We start from the raw sequence: 14,167 nt of genomic DNA on the forward strand, positions 1-14,167 counted from the left end.
CTTGGACCATGACAGAGGAGAGAGGAGGAGAAAGACCAAGGGGAGGGGCAGTGGAGAGGAGAAGCTGAGTTCAGGTGAGATCCCACAGGGAGCCCAGCCAGGCTCCCTCCTTCCCTCCCCACGTCCCATCCCTTGGCAATTCCTTACTGGTGTACAGGAGGCTGATGGGTGGGAAGGAGGGCAGGTTTTGGCCTCGGGGGACTTTCTTCTCCTCAAATCCACAGGGGAGGCCACTCAGGAAGTCCTTGCGCTGCTTGTTGAGGCCCAGCCACAGGTAGATCTCCATCTTGGCCTGGACTGTCCAGCCAGCAGGGCCGAAGCCCCTCTTCCCAGGGAGCTGAGCACAAGGAATGGAAAAACTCTCATGGATATCGGGAATATGGACAGATCCCTCTGGGGCATTGAGCTGCTGTTCCTGTTCCAAGGATCCTTCCTTTGGGATCGTGACACTGCTCTGGCTCGTGCATTGTCCTCTTCCCACCATGGTTTCCTTTCCCTAAGCCAGAAATCCTCTGGATTTCCAGCTGGATCAAACATCTCCCTCCTTCCAAATATTTCCCACGGGGAAAGACCAGCGGTTCACCCTCCCTAGGAGCAGTTTTCCAGCCCTACCAGTAGGATATAGAACAGATTTTCCCAATATTCAAATGCCAGGAAAATTGGGCGCACAACCCTCATCCTCATCTCCCAAATTCCCTCCTCCACTTCCCTCCTCTTGGCTGCAGCTCCCCCAGGACGGACAGATCCTCACCTTGAGGAAAACTGTCTTCACCTTGGCGCAGTCCTTGCCCATCTCCTCGTCCACGATGGAGTAGAGGATGTCCTTGGAAGGGATGCGGGCGTAGGCGATGCGCTTGTTGTTGCTCATCATCCAGATGAAAACGTCGGGAATCGTGTGCTGGGGCTGGGAAAGCCACCAGAGAGCCCTGTCAGAGCCCCAGCTCCCACCACCGAGGCGCTGGGAGGGCTGGGGGCGTTCTGGAGGCAAATCCAACAGGTTCCGTGGGAGATGGATGTGGCTGTTTTCACAGTAGGGGCGCTGGAATGGTTTCGAGATTCCCACCCCAAAAAAAGTTGCTGCGCTAAGCCCAGCAGGAAAGAAACTGGGATTTTTGTTGGTTACAGTTTAAAAAAATAAAAATTTGAGGTTAGGAGATGGAAGGTTTTCCTTCTCTCCTCCTTTGGTGGCCATGGGGACAGGAGGACAGTGGCCATCCCTTCATCCCTCTCTAGGGAAGAGACTCCCAGGCTGGACAGGACCCATCACACCTCAGATCTGGGTCTGGTCAGGGCCAAGGAAGGCCTGGCTGTAACCAAGGGTGGAGCTGGGAGATTTCCAAGGGAAATGGGAGCAGGAGGTGGAACAGCCAAGAGCCCCCACTGAGCCAGTCCTGAAGTGTGAAAATATCATGGAATCATAAAAGGCTCCAGGGAGATCTTGGAGCCCTTTACAGGGCCTAAAGGGGATCCAGGAGAGCTGGGGAGGGACTTGGGACAAGGGGTGGAGGGACAGGACACAAGGAATGGCTTCCCACTGGGAAAGGGCAGGGATAGATGGGATTTTGGGAAGGAATTGTTCCGTGGGAGGGTGGGGAGGGGCTGGGCTGGAATTCCCAGGGAAGCTGTGGCTGCCCCTGGATCCCTGGAAGTGTCCAAGGCCAGGCTGGAAACTCTTAAATTTATTTTAGCATTGCTCATTCCCACCCAGGAGTGTACAGGGATCGTGGGGCAGCTCATGGACTTGGAATGGCTCCTTGACCAGGGACCTCTCCTGCCCTCGGAGGTCTCTGTCCATCCATCCATCCCTCTCCCTCCATCCATCCATTCCTCCCTCTCCCTCCCTCCCTCCCTCCCTCCCTCCCTCCATCCCTCCCAGGTTTCTGTCTCCCCATGCTGACCCAGCCACAGCCACCCCTGCCCGTGATGGACCCACCTCATCCGCCAGGAACCTCAGCTTCTGCAGGAAGTTCTGCACCAGCTTCAGCTTGTCCTTCACGGTGTTCCTCTTGACCTGGGAGCGCAGGGCTGTGGCCTGCTGGGCCATGTTCTCCTGCAGGGACAGCCAGGACATCAGGACACAGCTCGGACAAGGGAAGAGAGCCTCAATCCCACCACAGCAGGGTGGACACCTTCGGACACCTTTTGCTGACCTTGGCATGGGAGGCCCATGAGAGGGCAGAGACAGCCAGGAGGAGGTGACACCACAAAGGTGTCACCTGAGCATAAGGAATTCTGGGGTGGCTTAAGGACGATGCCTCTCCTGCTGTCACGAGCACCTGACCCTCAGATCTTCCATGTGAAGATGTGGAATTTAACAATTCCAGGTTCTCTAGGATGCTGGTGGCCACTGAAGGTGGCTGTGCCAGCTGGAGAAGCCACTGGCTCCTTGTCCATCTCTCCTGCACATCCTTGGCAAGGAGTGGGGCCACCATCCCCAAACCTCTGTCCCTGGGGCAGCTCTGTCCTGCAGGGTTCCCAAAATTCCCCCCAAACCTCTGTCCCTGGGGCAGTTCTGCTCCTGAAATTCCCCTTTCCAGCTCCTCTGCGCTCCCAAATTTCTTTCCAGAGTGTGGTGGAGGGGAGGCTGCAGAGGCCCAAGTGACCCCTGGGACCTGGGTGAGACCCAGGTGGGCTTTGGGCTCCCCTGCTCTGAATTCAACCCCAAACCCTCAGCCTGCAGGGACTGCAAACCAGAATGTCCATGGACCAAATTCCAGCCCCCACTCAGGAATCCTCCTCCACTCTGCCAGGGCCTGTGCCAGGGCCTCCCCACTCTCCCAGGGAAAAATTCCTTCCCAATATCCCATCTATCCCTGCCTTCTGGCAGTGGGAAGCCATTCCCCATGTCCTGTACTTCTAGGCCTCATCCAAAGTCCCTCTCCAGCTCTCCTGGAGCCCATTTAGGGTCAAATCCCACTCACCAGCTCCCTCATGCAGGACTTGAGCCTCTCCCTGTCCAGCCTCGTGCGGGAAGAGTGATGCTGGTCCTTGTCAGCCAGCGTCAGGAAGCGCCTGTGGAAAAGGCCAGCAGGGTTATTATTCCTGTGGGAATCCTTCCCAGGGAGGTCTCTGCCAGCAGCAGGGGGAAATGCTTTCATTTCCTGCAATTTCCCACAAAACTGTGGGTAAGGGGCGGGTGCACACCCCGGGCTCAGAGTCAGGAAGGGCCAGTAGGTGCCACCAGGTGCCACCAGGTGCCACCAGCCCGTGGAGGTTGGATGGAGGTTTTAATCCGTGATTTGGGGTGCAGATGAAAGCACCACCTCGGCCCTGTTAGGGCCTGAGGCAGCTGGTCTGGCATTGTACCAACATCATGGGATGTTTATGTCAGTCCCATTTGTGCCTGACAGTTTTTGTCTTTTCTCTTTATACCCTTTTTATACATATTTTTATAACCTTTGCAATTCCCTATACTTTCACTCCGTGTACCTTAGACCTACATGTACAGCCCTGCATTCTGATATTTCAGCTGTGTTCAGAGGTTCTCTGGGGAAGACAAAACATCCATATCTCAAAGCTTGGCCTTGGATGGAATTCCTCTGTGGAATTTGTTTTTGTCAAGTGATTTGGTTTTCATTTCATTTTGTACTTCATTCTACCGATTTCATTTGTAGCTTCAGTTACAATAGGGGGAAAATTGCTTCATTTTTTAAGTTTCTTATTAGGAGATTTTAGGTAGATTTGCTAATTTGTAAAGTAAAATTTGTCCATGAGGGGTTCTCCTCAGTGTGATTCCACCTCTGATGAGAGGGCACCTGGGATTTTATTAAAACCAAAGTGATACACTTTTTTTCCCTATACTGCTGCATCTGCCTCTTATTTCTAACAGCTTTTAAGGCATCACAGTCATCCCAAGGACAAGGCAAGGTGAGGTGACACGGCCAGCCCCGCAGGGACCTGCACGGTGTCACTCTTCTCACGTGTCACTCACAGGCAGCTGCTGCTGAGCTCCTCCAGGACGCCTCGGAGCCGATGCTCCGGGTGCGGCTTCTCTGTCTTGATCATCTCTTGCACGTCGTTGAGCCCCTCCTCCTGCAGCACCGATGGGGACAGCGTGAGGGACAGTGGGAGGCTGGGGAGCCCCTGAGCTGATTCCACACCGAGGGAAACCCCGGCTGGTCCCTGGGACACGTTTGGGGACCCTGTTCTGGGTGCTGGGAATGGCTCCAGTGGCCTTCAGGAATGAGCTGGCTGAGGTTCAAACCCTCTTGGAAGGATCTGCCGGGGAAAACCTTCACAGACCCAGTGTGGAGCTCTCCCAAAGGCTCCTTGGGAATGAGCTGAGAGTGTTAATCATAAAATCATGGGATGGTTTGGGTGGAAATCATTGAATTCCATCTCCACAGGCAGGGACACTTTCCACTATCCCAGGGTGCTCCAAACCCCATCACCTGGACACTGCCAGGGATCCAGGGGCAGCTGCAGCTTCTCTGGAAATCTGCACAGGGCCTCACCACCCTCACAGGGAGCAAATCCTCCCCAAGATCCCACCTCAATCTCCCCTTTTCCAGTTTGAAGTCATTCTCTGTGTCATGTCCCTCCACCCCTTGTCCCCAGACCCTCTCCAGCTCTCCTGGAGTCCCTTTAGGCCCTGGAAGGAGCTCCAAGGTCTCCCTGGAGCTTTCTTTCCCCAGGCTCTGCCCCACAAATGCTTCAGCCCTCCAGCCCAGGTGACAAAGCCTCCCTAGCCCTGTTCCTTTTTGGGGAACACCTGGATCTGACCCACGCAATTCACAAGGAGCTGGCAGAATTTGGTGATTCCTCCCTGGGAATTTCCCCCTTTTCAGGCACAGCTGTCCCTGCTGTGTGCCAAGGTGCAGAGACACCCAGGGAGCCTGGATGTGGCTGTGCCTCGTGCCAGCCCCGTGTCCCAGCTGTGTCCCTCATCCCTCCCTGTCCATCCCCGTCCATCCCTGACCAGCTTGTCCGCGATCTTGTCCATGATGTTGGCGTTGTAGAGCCGGCGCCGCTGGTCCTGCCACCAGCTCCGGATGTAGATGCAGGGCTTCTTCTCCAGGTAGGGCAGGTGGAAGTAATTCCTGGAAGAGGAGACAGGAGGGTCACTCCGTGGGGGTGACAATCCTGCCAGGAGCAGGCCTCTGTCCCACACCAGTTCCCGGGGGCAATGCTGTGGTGGGAATATACAGGAAATATCCAAAAATTTGGGAGGGGGAGTGGGAGGAAGGTGGCTTCAGCTTCGTCCTGAGGAACAGAGGCTCTGTTTCTCCCAGGGCCATTCCCAGGGCTGGGATGGAGGGATGGACAGGGATGGACAGGGATGGATCCATGGAGGGATGGACAGGGATGGAGGGATAGATGGATGGATGGATGGACAGATAGATGATGGATGGAGGGATGGATAGATAGATGATGGATGGAGGGATGGATAGATAGATGATGGATGGAGGGATGGATGGACAGATGCAGTGCCCAGGGGCTGCCAATCCCTGGAAGTCTCCACAGCCACACTGGACAGGGCTTGGAGCAATCTGGGATAGTGGAATGTGTTGGTGTTGGAATGGGATGAGCTTTAAGATCCCTTCCCACCCAAACCATCCTGGGATCCTGAAACCTTCTGATTGCTCCAACCCCTGCCCAACCTGTCCTTCCTGCACAGCTAAAGCAAGGATGATCCATATTTTTGGACGCCTGAGCGCCGGCCATTGGCCAGGATCCACCCCTTGGAAGCCACTTTGGATCCTGTTACACCTGGAATCACCAGGACTTCCCGGGTATTCCCACCAGATGTCAGCACAGCCTCGTGGTGGAGCGGGAAGCTCCCAGCTCCCAGGGGCTGGAGATTTTTGGGAACACGGGGTGGAGAGACCCCAAAACATCGCAGCTGACCTGTCCGTGACCAGGGGCTTCATGGGCGGGGATGAAGACACGGACACCAGCTCTCCATCCTCACCACCACCTTCATCCTCACTGGAATTCTGGAGCAGCTCCGACTCCTCCTCATCCCCATCCCCTCCCTCTTTCTTCCTCCGCAGGAGGGGTTTGCTGGAGCCATCCACCTGGTTGCCATAGTTACCTCAAGGAAATTAAAAAAAAAAGTTGGAATTAGTTCACAGGGTTTTAACTCTCAGCTCTGGGACTGAATCCAGAAGTTTTCTGTGCAGGAATCATGGAGAACGTTGGAGTTTGACTTCCTGGGGCCATTTCCAGCAGCCAGGAATGAGGGAGGGGTGTCTGTGCCCTGCTCCTGTCCCCTCTCAGTCCCCTGGGAATACAATCCCTCCCGGAGGTGACCTCTCCGGAGCACAGAGCTGGGATGGGAGAGGGATCAGCTCCACTGGCCACAGACCCTTGGGATTCTGATTTTCACACCCACCACGCTCCCCAAGAACCAACCAACCTATGGTGACCTCGAAGTTGATGGGTTTGTCCCCAATCTTCCTGTCGATCATGGTGGCCTCCAGGAAAGCTCCGAAAAGGAAGAATTCCTCCATCTTCCCGCTGCAGTTCTGCAGGAGAAAGTGATCCCAGGGGTCAGGATTGGGGTCAGAGGGAGGGACAGGTCCATCCTTTGGGATGCAACTTCCAAAGGGACCGGGAGGGTTTTCTCCTCCATCTCTTGGCTTGTTGCAGTGAGTGTTTAATTAACAATTTCCTTTTAATGTATTTAATTAAAGATTATATTTAACTCTGTTTGGATCTGTCACCCCTTGCCCAGGAGGGACTCTCAGGGACATTCAGGAACACAAGGCTGAGTTCACTCCCAAAATTAATTGATCAAAGCACACAAATCCAGGTGCCTGGATGCTTGCCTGGAATTGGAATGGTTTTATTTCCGGGTGGTTTCATTCCCCCTGACTGGGAAATAAATGAGATTCTTGGCTTCTGATTGAAATCCAGCAGGATAAGAGGGAGACAGAGTTAGGGGATGACTCATTGTCCGTGTGTGTTTCCCACAAGGAGAAACATCCCTCAGTTTAGGAAATCGTGGAATGGTTTGGGTGGAAAGGGATCTTAAAGATCATCTGGTTCCATGGGCAGGGTCACCTTCCACTATCCCAGCTTGTTCCAATCCCTGTCCAGCCTGGCCTTGGACACTTCCAGGGATGGATCAGCCACAGCTTCTCTGGGAAAGCTGTGCCAGAGCCAGACAAACGGTGTCAGACATTCCCAGCACTCCTAAGGGAGGTGAGCACTGGAACGACCCTAAAACCTGAAATCCCTGCAGGATTTGCTTCCATTGCTCTGTGGGATCCAGAACAGCTTGGACAACACTGGAAATCCTCAGTTTATGGGAGCAAGGGTAACAACCCCAGATTCCTGAGACCCCAAACTGCCCCCTGCATGCTGTGGGGTCACGAGGACTTACATCAGCCACCGCCGTGGCCTGCTCCACCTGCACCTCGGTGGAGCTGTTGATCTCGGGGTTGGTGGTGTCCAGGATCTCCACGGCCAGGCCCAGCAGGAGCCGCGCGCGGAAGGAGACTCCTTCACCCAGCCCCTCGTTGAGCTCCTGGTGCTCATCCATGAGGGTGTAGTTCCGGGTGGAGCCGTACATGTTCACCCAGGCGGGGCCGAAGGTGGGCAGGAAGCCTGCGGGGGTGGAACGGGCAGGTGGGAATGGAATGGGCAGGGAGAAGGGAATGTATCATCACTCAGGGTTGGCATCACCTTCCTGGTTGGTGTGTGGTGACAGCGGCTGGGATATGTCCTTGTGTGTCCATGGAAGTGAGGCTGAGATCATCCATGGAGACAGTTTTCAGGGAATCCCAGGGTCATTCGGGTTGGAAAAGTCCTCCCAGACCACCGAGTCCAACCTTTGACCAATCCCCACCTTGTCCCCAACCCAGAGCACTGAGCACCATATCTAGTCCTTTGTGGGACACCTCTAGCGATGAGACTCCAGACCTCCCTGGGCAGCTCCTGCCAAGGTCTGACTGCCCTTTCCATGGAGAAGTTCCTCCTGATGTCCAACCTGACCCTGCCCTGGCATAGCCTGAGGTCATTTCTTCTCATCCTGTCCCTGACCGACCTCCCCTGGCTGTCCCCTCCTGTCAGGGAGTCATGCAGAGCCAGAAGGTCCCCCCAAACCTCTTGTTTCCTTTCAGGTAAATTTGCAGGGAAGGCAGTGATGGGAACTAGGCAGGGCTTCAGCAATTCCCCATTTTGAGGGTCGAGGAAGGAGAAGCCACCATTAATCCCTTCCCAGCCCCACCTTCGGTTTCCCATCTTTGCCTGTGCGTGTGGGAATGGGGAGCCTGAAAAATGCTCATCCACCCATGGAATTTTTGGAATAGCAGATTGTGCTTGGGTGTCTTTGCTTTCAGGTATGGGCTGAAGGTTTGTGAGGGGTCTCAGGCTTCAGGCTGTGGTTCCAGTGACCTCTCACATTTCAGGGCACCAAGGATGGGAAAGGAGCCTGGGATACTTTGGGAATTCTGTCAAAGGAACGCCCACACCTCAGGTTTACCTTTGTCCCCTTCGTTGGAGATCTTCCTCAGATCGATGAAATGTGTCCCGATGGCCACGTCGTTGACCTTGTCCGAGTCGCGGATCTGGATCTTGATCCGTTTGCACAGCGGGGGGAACATCTCCGTGAAGATGATCTGCTCGTTCCAGAGGGGCTCGTAGCTGCTCTTTTGTATGGATGTCTTTCCCTGGGAATTGAGAAGAGACGGATATCAGACAAGGGTTGGAACTCCTGAGCTGTTCCTCACCTCCTGAGCTGCTCCCTTCCATCCATTCCGCCCTCTCCTGAGTAAGGAATTCCCTTCCTTAGATGGAGAGCGCTCAAAACCATCATGGAGAGGGGAAGCACAGAAAACAAGGTGACTCCATGTCCATCCCAATGTCCCAGGTGACACCACGCCCAACCCAATATGCCAGGTGACACCATGCCCATCCCAATGTCCCAGGTGACCCCATGTCCATCCCGATGTCCCAGGTGACCCCATGCCCATCTTGATTTGCCAGGTGACCCCACGTCCATCCTGATTTGTCAGGTGACCCCACACCCAATGTGCCACATGGTGCCATACCCATCCTGATATGCCAGGTGACTCCATGCCCATCCCGATGTCCCAGGTGACCCCATGTCCATCCTGATTTGCCAGGTGACCTCACACCCATCCCGATATGCCAGGTGACCCCATGCCCATCCCGATATCGCAGGTGACCCCATGTCCATCCTGATTTGCCAGGTGACCCCCCACCCAATGTGCCACATGGTGCCACACCCATCCTGATGTGCCAGGTGACCCCATGCCCATCCTGACGTGCGAAGTCGACCAAGACCATTTATGGCCACCTGCTGATGTCGCCTCCTGTGGTCACCCTGGGACTTCACCACTCACCTTCTGCCCCGCGAAGGCCACCTGCACGTAGGGGTCCACCAGGTCCTTGTTCTCCCCGATGAGGGCCTTCTTGACGTTGGCCATGATGCTGGTGTTCATCCTGGGCAGCCCCTCGGCGCGGTAGATCTTGATGTAGAACCGAGCCCACTGCCGCTCCGGAGGAACCCCGTCTGGGAGCAGGAGGTTCCTGGAATGCCAACGGATGGGGTTGGGAAGAGCTGCTGGGGTGGGGTGGTCAGGGAAGACCAAAGGTTGGGCTGGGTGATCTCAGAGTTCTTTTCCAACCTCTGTGATTCCATAAAAGACCAAAGAGAAGCTGCCCCACTTTATGAGTGCTGACTCCATGGAAACTGAGTGAGCAGGATGTGGGAAGAGCCAATTTTGCCTTGGAGCTTGGGGACATTATTTTGGGGGGAGAAATAAACTCCATCCATTGGGGTTTTTTGGCACATGTGGCTTTCCTCCTCTGCAGGAAGAGATGAGCCCGTGGGAATTCTGTGAACACAATATTTCTAGGGGAATCCTGGGAATTACTGGAGTTGTCCATGTCTGGTGGAAGGTGTCACTGCCCATGGCAGGGGGATTGGAACAGGGTGATCTTTAGGATCCTTTCCAATCCCAACCATTCCGGGATTTTAGGAAAAAGTAGGAGAACATCACCACCACAGCCTGGAATGAAGCCCAAGACACTGGAGGTGATTCCTCAAACCCCAGCAGATAAGGAAAGCTGCCCTGGTGGTTTCTGGCTGTTAATGGTTGGACTTGACCCCAGAGGTCTTTTCCAACCTAAACCATTCCATGATTCCACATGGGGAGAGCCTGAGAGGCAGATTTGGAATAGAGATATTTAATGAGCTGGAAACATTTTGGAATCAACCCATAAAGTCTCCTGACTTTTGATCCATGAGCTTTGAGCGGTTCTGGGAAGTTTAAATGCCCTGTCCACATACACAGCCTGGGAAACCTCATCCAGAGGTCCAAACCTCATCCAAGGCAGGGCTTTGCTCTGCCTTGGCAGTGGGTGATGAGATCCCATCCCATCCCATCCCATCCCATCCCATCCCATCCCATCATCCCATCATCCCATCCCATATCCCATCATCCCATCCCATATCCCATCATCCCATCCCATATCCCATCATCCCATCCCATCCCATCCTATCATCCCATCCTGTCCCGTCCCGTCCCATCCCATCTTCCCACCCAAAGGCCATCAGGAGCATCAGATGAAGAGTGGGGACATCAGGCTGGGTGACACCAGGCTGGTGTTGCCGTAGAGTTTGACCACCAGCAGATGCTCTGACCTGCTAGGAATGACTGCTCTGAGCTGCAGATCACCCAGAATTGCACCAGGGCCATGCATTCCCTCATGGAAAAGCACCGGATTGGTTCCTCTGCTTTCACGTGCCACCAGCCCCAGGTTTGGCTCCTGTCCCCACCACGATCCAAGGCACAGATATTCCCAAGGGAGTCAGGAAGAAGCAGATCCCAGCAGATCCCTACCCTTCAATGTCATCCTCCTCCGTCTCGTTGGCCTTGTGTGGGGTCTTGATGTTGTCCCCTTTGCCCACCACGGCGATGTCACACTTGAGGTAGCCCTTCAGGCCAGCCGTGAGGTCCTCGGGGTCTGACAGGATGGCCCATTTGTGGTAGAACTGGTGCTCTGAGACCCAGGGGATGAGAGAGACTTTTGTCACAACCAGACATGGCCGATGCCACCAGGACACAGCATTCCATGGGGAGGGACCTGCCCTGGAGGGATTCCAACAAAAACCCTGGGAATTTCATTGGGAAGGAGTGTCTGGTGTGGAAGATGGAGAAACAATGGGATAAATGGAAGGGGGGTGGAGTCCCAAGTCCCCTTCCTGGAGGGATTTAAAGCTGTGTAGATGTGGCACTTGGGGACATGGGACAGTGGTGGCCTTGGCAGTGCTGGGGATGGTTGGACTCCATGATGAGCTCCAACCAACCTCTCCCTTTTCCTGGCACCTTCCTGGCTTGGATAAATGCCGGACATGGAGGACAGGATCCAGCCCAGGACCTTCCTGTCTGGAACACTGATGGCCTGCCGGGGAATGTCACCTGGGCAGGGCGGGGTTGGACACCAGCACATCCAGGAGGGACCTCAGTGACACTCAGGACAGCTGGAGAAGAGCTGCATCCAGGGAATCCTTGGAGCTCCTTCCAGTGCCTAAAGGGGCTCCAGGAGAGCTAGAGAGGGATTTGGGAAAAGGGACAGGAAACAGGGAATGGCTTCCCGGTGGGAAAGGGGAGCTTGGGCTGGGATGTTGGGAAGAAATTCCTGGCTGGGCTGGAATTCCCAGAGAAGCTGTGGCTGCCCCTGGATCCCTGGAAGTGTCCAAGGCCAGGTTGGACAGGGCTTGGAGCACCCTGGGACAGTGGAAGGTGTCCCATTCCACCATGGCAAGGGTGGAATTAAGTGATCTCTAAGGTCCTACTGCACCCAACCATTCAGGAATTCCATTAATTCAGGATGGGACATGGAGCCTTCTCCAGAGGTGTCGAGTGCTTTTCCCTGACCTACGAGCGACTTTAAATGTCTGGGATATTTAGGCTAAACTGGAAGAATATTTTCCTGCATGGCTCCTCTATCAGGAATTTTACTTCAAGGAACAGCACAGAAACACAAGAATCATTACAAAAACCATTCAAGTACCAGGCTGGGAATAAACAGTCCCAACGTCCATCTTGAAGGAGCCCACCAAGGTCCCGCTCCGCAGGAGGTTTTTGGAGTGGATCACCTGGAAATCAAGGTGGGAAAAGCACTCAGGAATTTTCTCAGGGCCTGGGAGACACAAGGCCCTTTGGAGAGATCTTCAGTGCTGGATGGGAAAGGAGCTGAGGAGTTTTCCTTGGTCTGGGGGTGATTCTAAGGACACCAAGAGGTGTCCCCCAAGGTGGGGTTGGCAGTTCCTGATTAGTGGAATTCCTCAATTCCTGATTAGTGGAATTGCCAGGAAGTTTATCTTCGGAACGAATAAAATTTTAAAAAATTTAAAAATTTAAAAAAAAATCTTTGTAGCAAGATCCTTTTTCCAGCCAGTGTGGCAGAAAACACTGGGAGGTTTCCCTGATGGAAGAGGCTTTAGGATGCTCAGAATTGGAGAAAATTGGGAGAAATTGTACGGCCAATCTGGGCATGGGGTGGATGTGGATTATCCCAATTAATATGCATGGGATGGATATGGATGGATATAGATAACTAAATGTGTCCTAATTGGGCAGGGAATCTACAAATCTTGTCCATCACCTTCCTGGTTTTGGGAGGACTGAAATCTCAGCTTTGCTCTCAGAGTTCCCAGTCTGGGATTTCCACAACAGCTCTGATGCCCCAAGAATTTCCCTGGCGGGCTCTGGAATGTCTTTCCTCTGCCCAGGAATAAACAAATCCCAAGGTTTGGTTCTACCTGGCTCTGGAATTCCAGAGATTATCCACAAAAATGACATAGGGAATGTGGGAACTGTGCAGAGCCAGGAATGAAGGTCGGAAGTGAAAGAGGAACTGGGGGTCTGCAGATGAGAATTCCTGTGGGGAATCTCACATCAAGGACCTTGAATCCATCCCAAAATGTGTGGTTTTCTTCCAGAGGCCCCCAAAAAGGACAAGGACAAAAGGTCACTTACGGACAGCTTGATGATCTTGTCGAACATGACGTCGGGGGGGACGTGGAAGTCGAAGACGAAATACTGGAAGGGAAGGAGGAATTGTGAGGGGTGGGATCTGCTGGGATTGGGAATCCCCTGGAGAAGCTGCGGCTGCCTGGGGAGTTCCTGCAGCCCAGCAGGGATGATGCATCCATGCAATCCCAACCCTCAACGTGGGACCGCAGGGATCCTCCATACCCCACTGAGCGTGGGGAGCCAACGGAAGCACAGATTTCCTGGAAAACCCAGGAATCATTCACCACGGAATGCCAGAGGGCAAAGGCTTCGTCTCTCCTGTGTGGTTTGAGATTTCACCTTATTCTGACAGGAATTTAACCCAAAAAACCCACAGAGTAAAATGAAATCACTGAATCAAGGGTGGAGTAGCCCCGAGGGGATGGAGTAGCACCAGGGCCAGACCCACCTCGTTGTAGTAGGGACAGTTGGTGGATTCCTTCATGGATGTGTATTTCTTCTCCTCGCCCACCTCCACGCACACCACGGGGTCCATGTTGAGCCCCACGAGCTGCCGGGCCTCGATGACAGTGATGCTGACCTGGGAGAGGAATTCCCGAATTTCCACGTCCCGGGAGCAGCTCCAGGCTGCCTCCACTCATCCCCCCCAGGTCTGATTGTGGGGATTTTCCAGTGCAGTGGGGTCTGCTGGTCCCACTGGGACACAGATGAGGAGGAGCTGGTGGGGTGTGGGATGCAGGAGATCCCAGGAATCCCAGTTGTTCCACCCCAGGGTGTAGATGCTACACACAACATGGAAAATCCAATTAATTTAGCCAAGCTGTGGGATCTGAGGGATTGATCCCATTGGCTTCACTTCTGCTGGACACCACAAATGTCTCATGGAGTGATTAGAATTGGGAGGAACCTTAAAGCTCATACCATTCCATGCTGTACCATGAGCAGGGACACCTTCCACCATCCCAGGCTGCTCCAAGGAGAAATTCCATGGAGACAACCTCAAGAGAGATTAATTTGGGCTGAATTTGGGCTCTATGGGCTTTGCATGCTGGAGAACAAACAGAAGGATCCCACTCACCTCCAGTGCTGCAATAAACTAATACCTGCTCTATAGACAGCAGTCTATGGGGTTTTTATTTCCAGCCTATCTTTTCAGGCATCAGGCTTAGGCTCAGCCACGTGGCCAATCGCCCCAGGGAAAGGAGGGAAAGGGT

The 14,167-nt window shown here is 54.0% G+C and overlaps 1 protein-coding gene across 1 annotated transcript in view; it reads right to left on the minus strand.

Moving 5' to 3' along the window:
- LOC146440537 (otoferlin-like) overlaps positions 1–14,167 on the minus strand; it is a 39,528-nt gene that overhangs the window by 25,103 nt on the left and 258 nt on the right. Inside the window, exons 2-16 of the mRNA XM_085056789.1 lie at positions 13,402–13,533; positions 12,957–13,019; positions 11,989–12,073; positions 10,815–10,974; positions 9,312–9,498; positions 8,429–8,615; positions 7,328–7,551; positions 6,359–6,467; positions 5,848–6,034; positions 4,919–5,039; positions 3,932–4,032; positions 2,922–3,012; positions 1,934–2,050; positions 752–904; positions 148–337 (exon numbers count right to left, since the gene is read on the minus strand). Coding sequence (XP_084912915.1) covers positions 148–337; positions 752–904; positions 1,934–2,050; positions 2,922–3,012; positions 3,932–4,032; positions 4,919–5,039; positions 5,848–6,034; positions 6,359–6,467; positions 7,328–7,551; positions 8,429–8,615; positions 9,312–9,498; positions 10,815–10,974; positions 11,989–12,073; positions 12,957–13,019; positions 13,402–13,533 — 2,107 coding nt within the window. The remainder of the gene's footprint in view (positions 1–147; positions 338–751; positions 905–1,933; positions 2,051–2,921; positions 3,013–3,931; positions 4,033–4,918; positions 5,040–5,847; positions 6,035–6,358; positions 6,468–7,327; positions 7,552–8,428; positions 8,616–9,311; positions 9,499–10,814; positions 10,975–11,988; positions 12,074–12,956; positions 13,020–13,401; positions 13,534–14,167) is intronic.

The sequence above is a fragment of the Lichenostomus cassidix genome, chromosome 3 (genome assembly GCF_008360975.1).
Source record: "Lichenostomus cassidix isolate B80296 chromosome 3, HeHo_3.0, whole genome shotgun sequence".
In the NCBI taxonomy this organism is placed as follows: Eukaryota; Metazoa; Chordata; class Aves; order Passeriformes; family Meliphagidae; genus Lichenostomus; species Lichenostomus cassidix.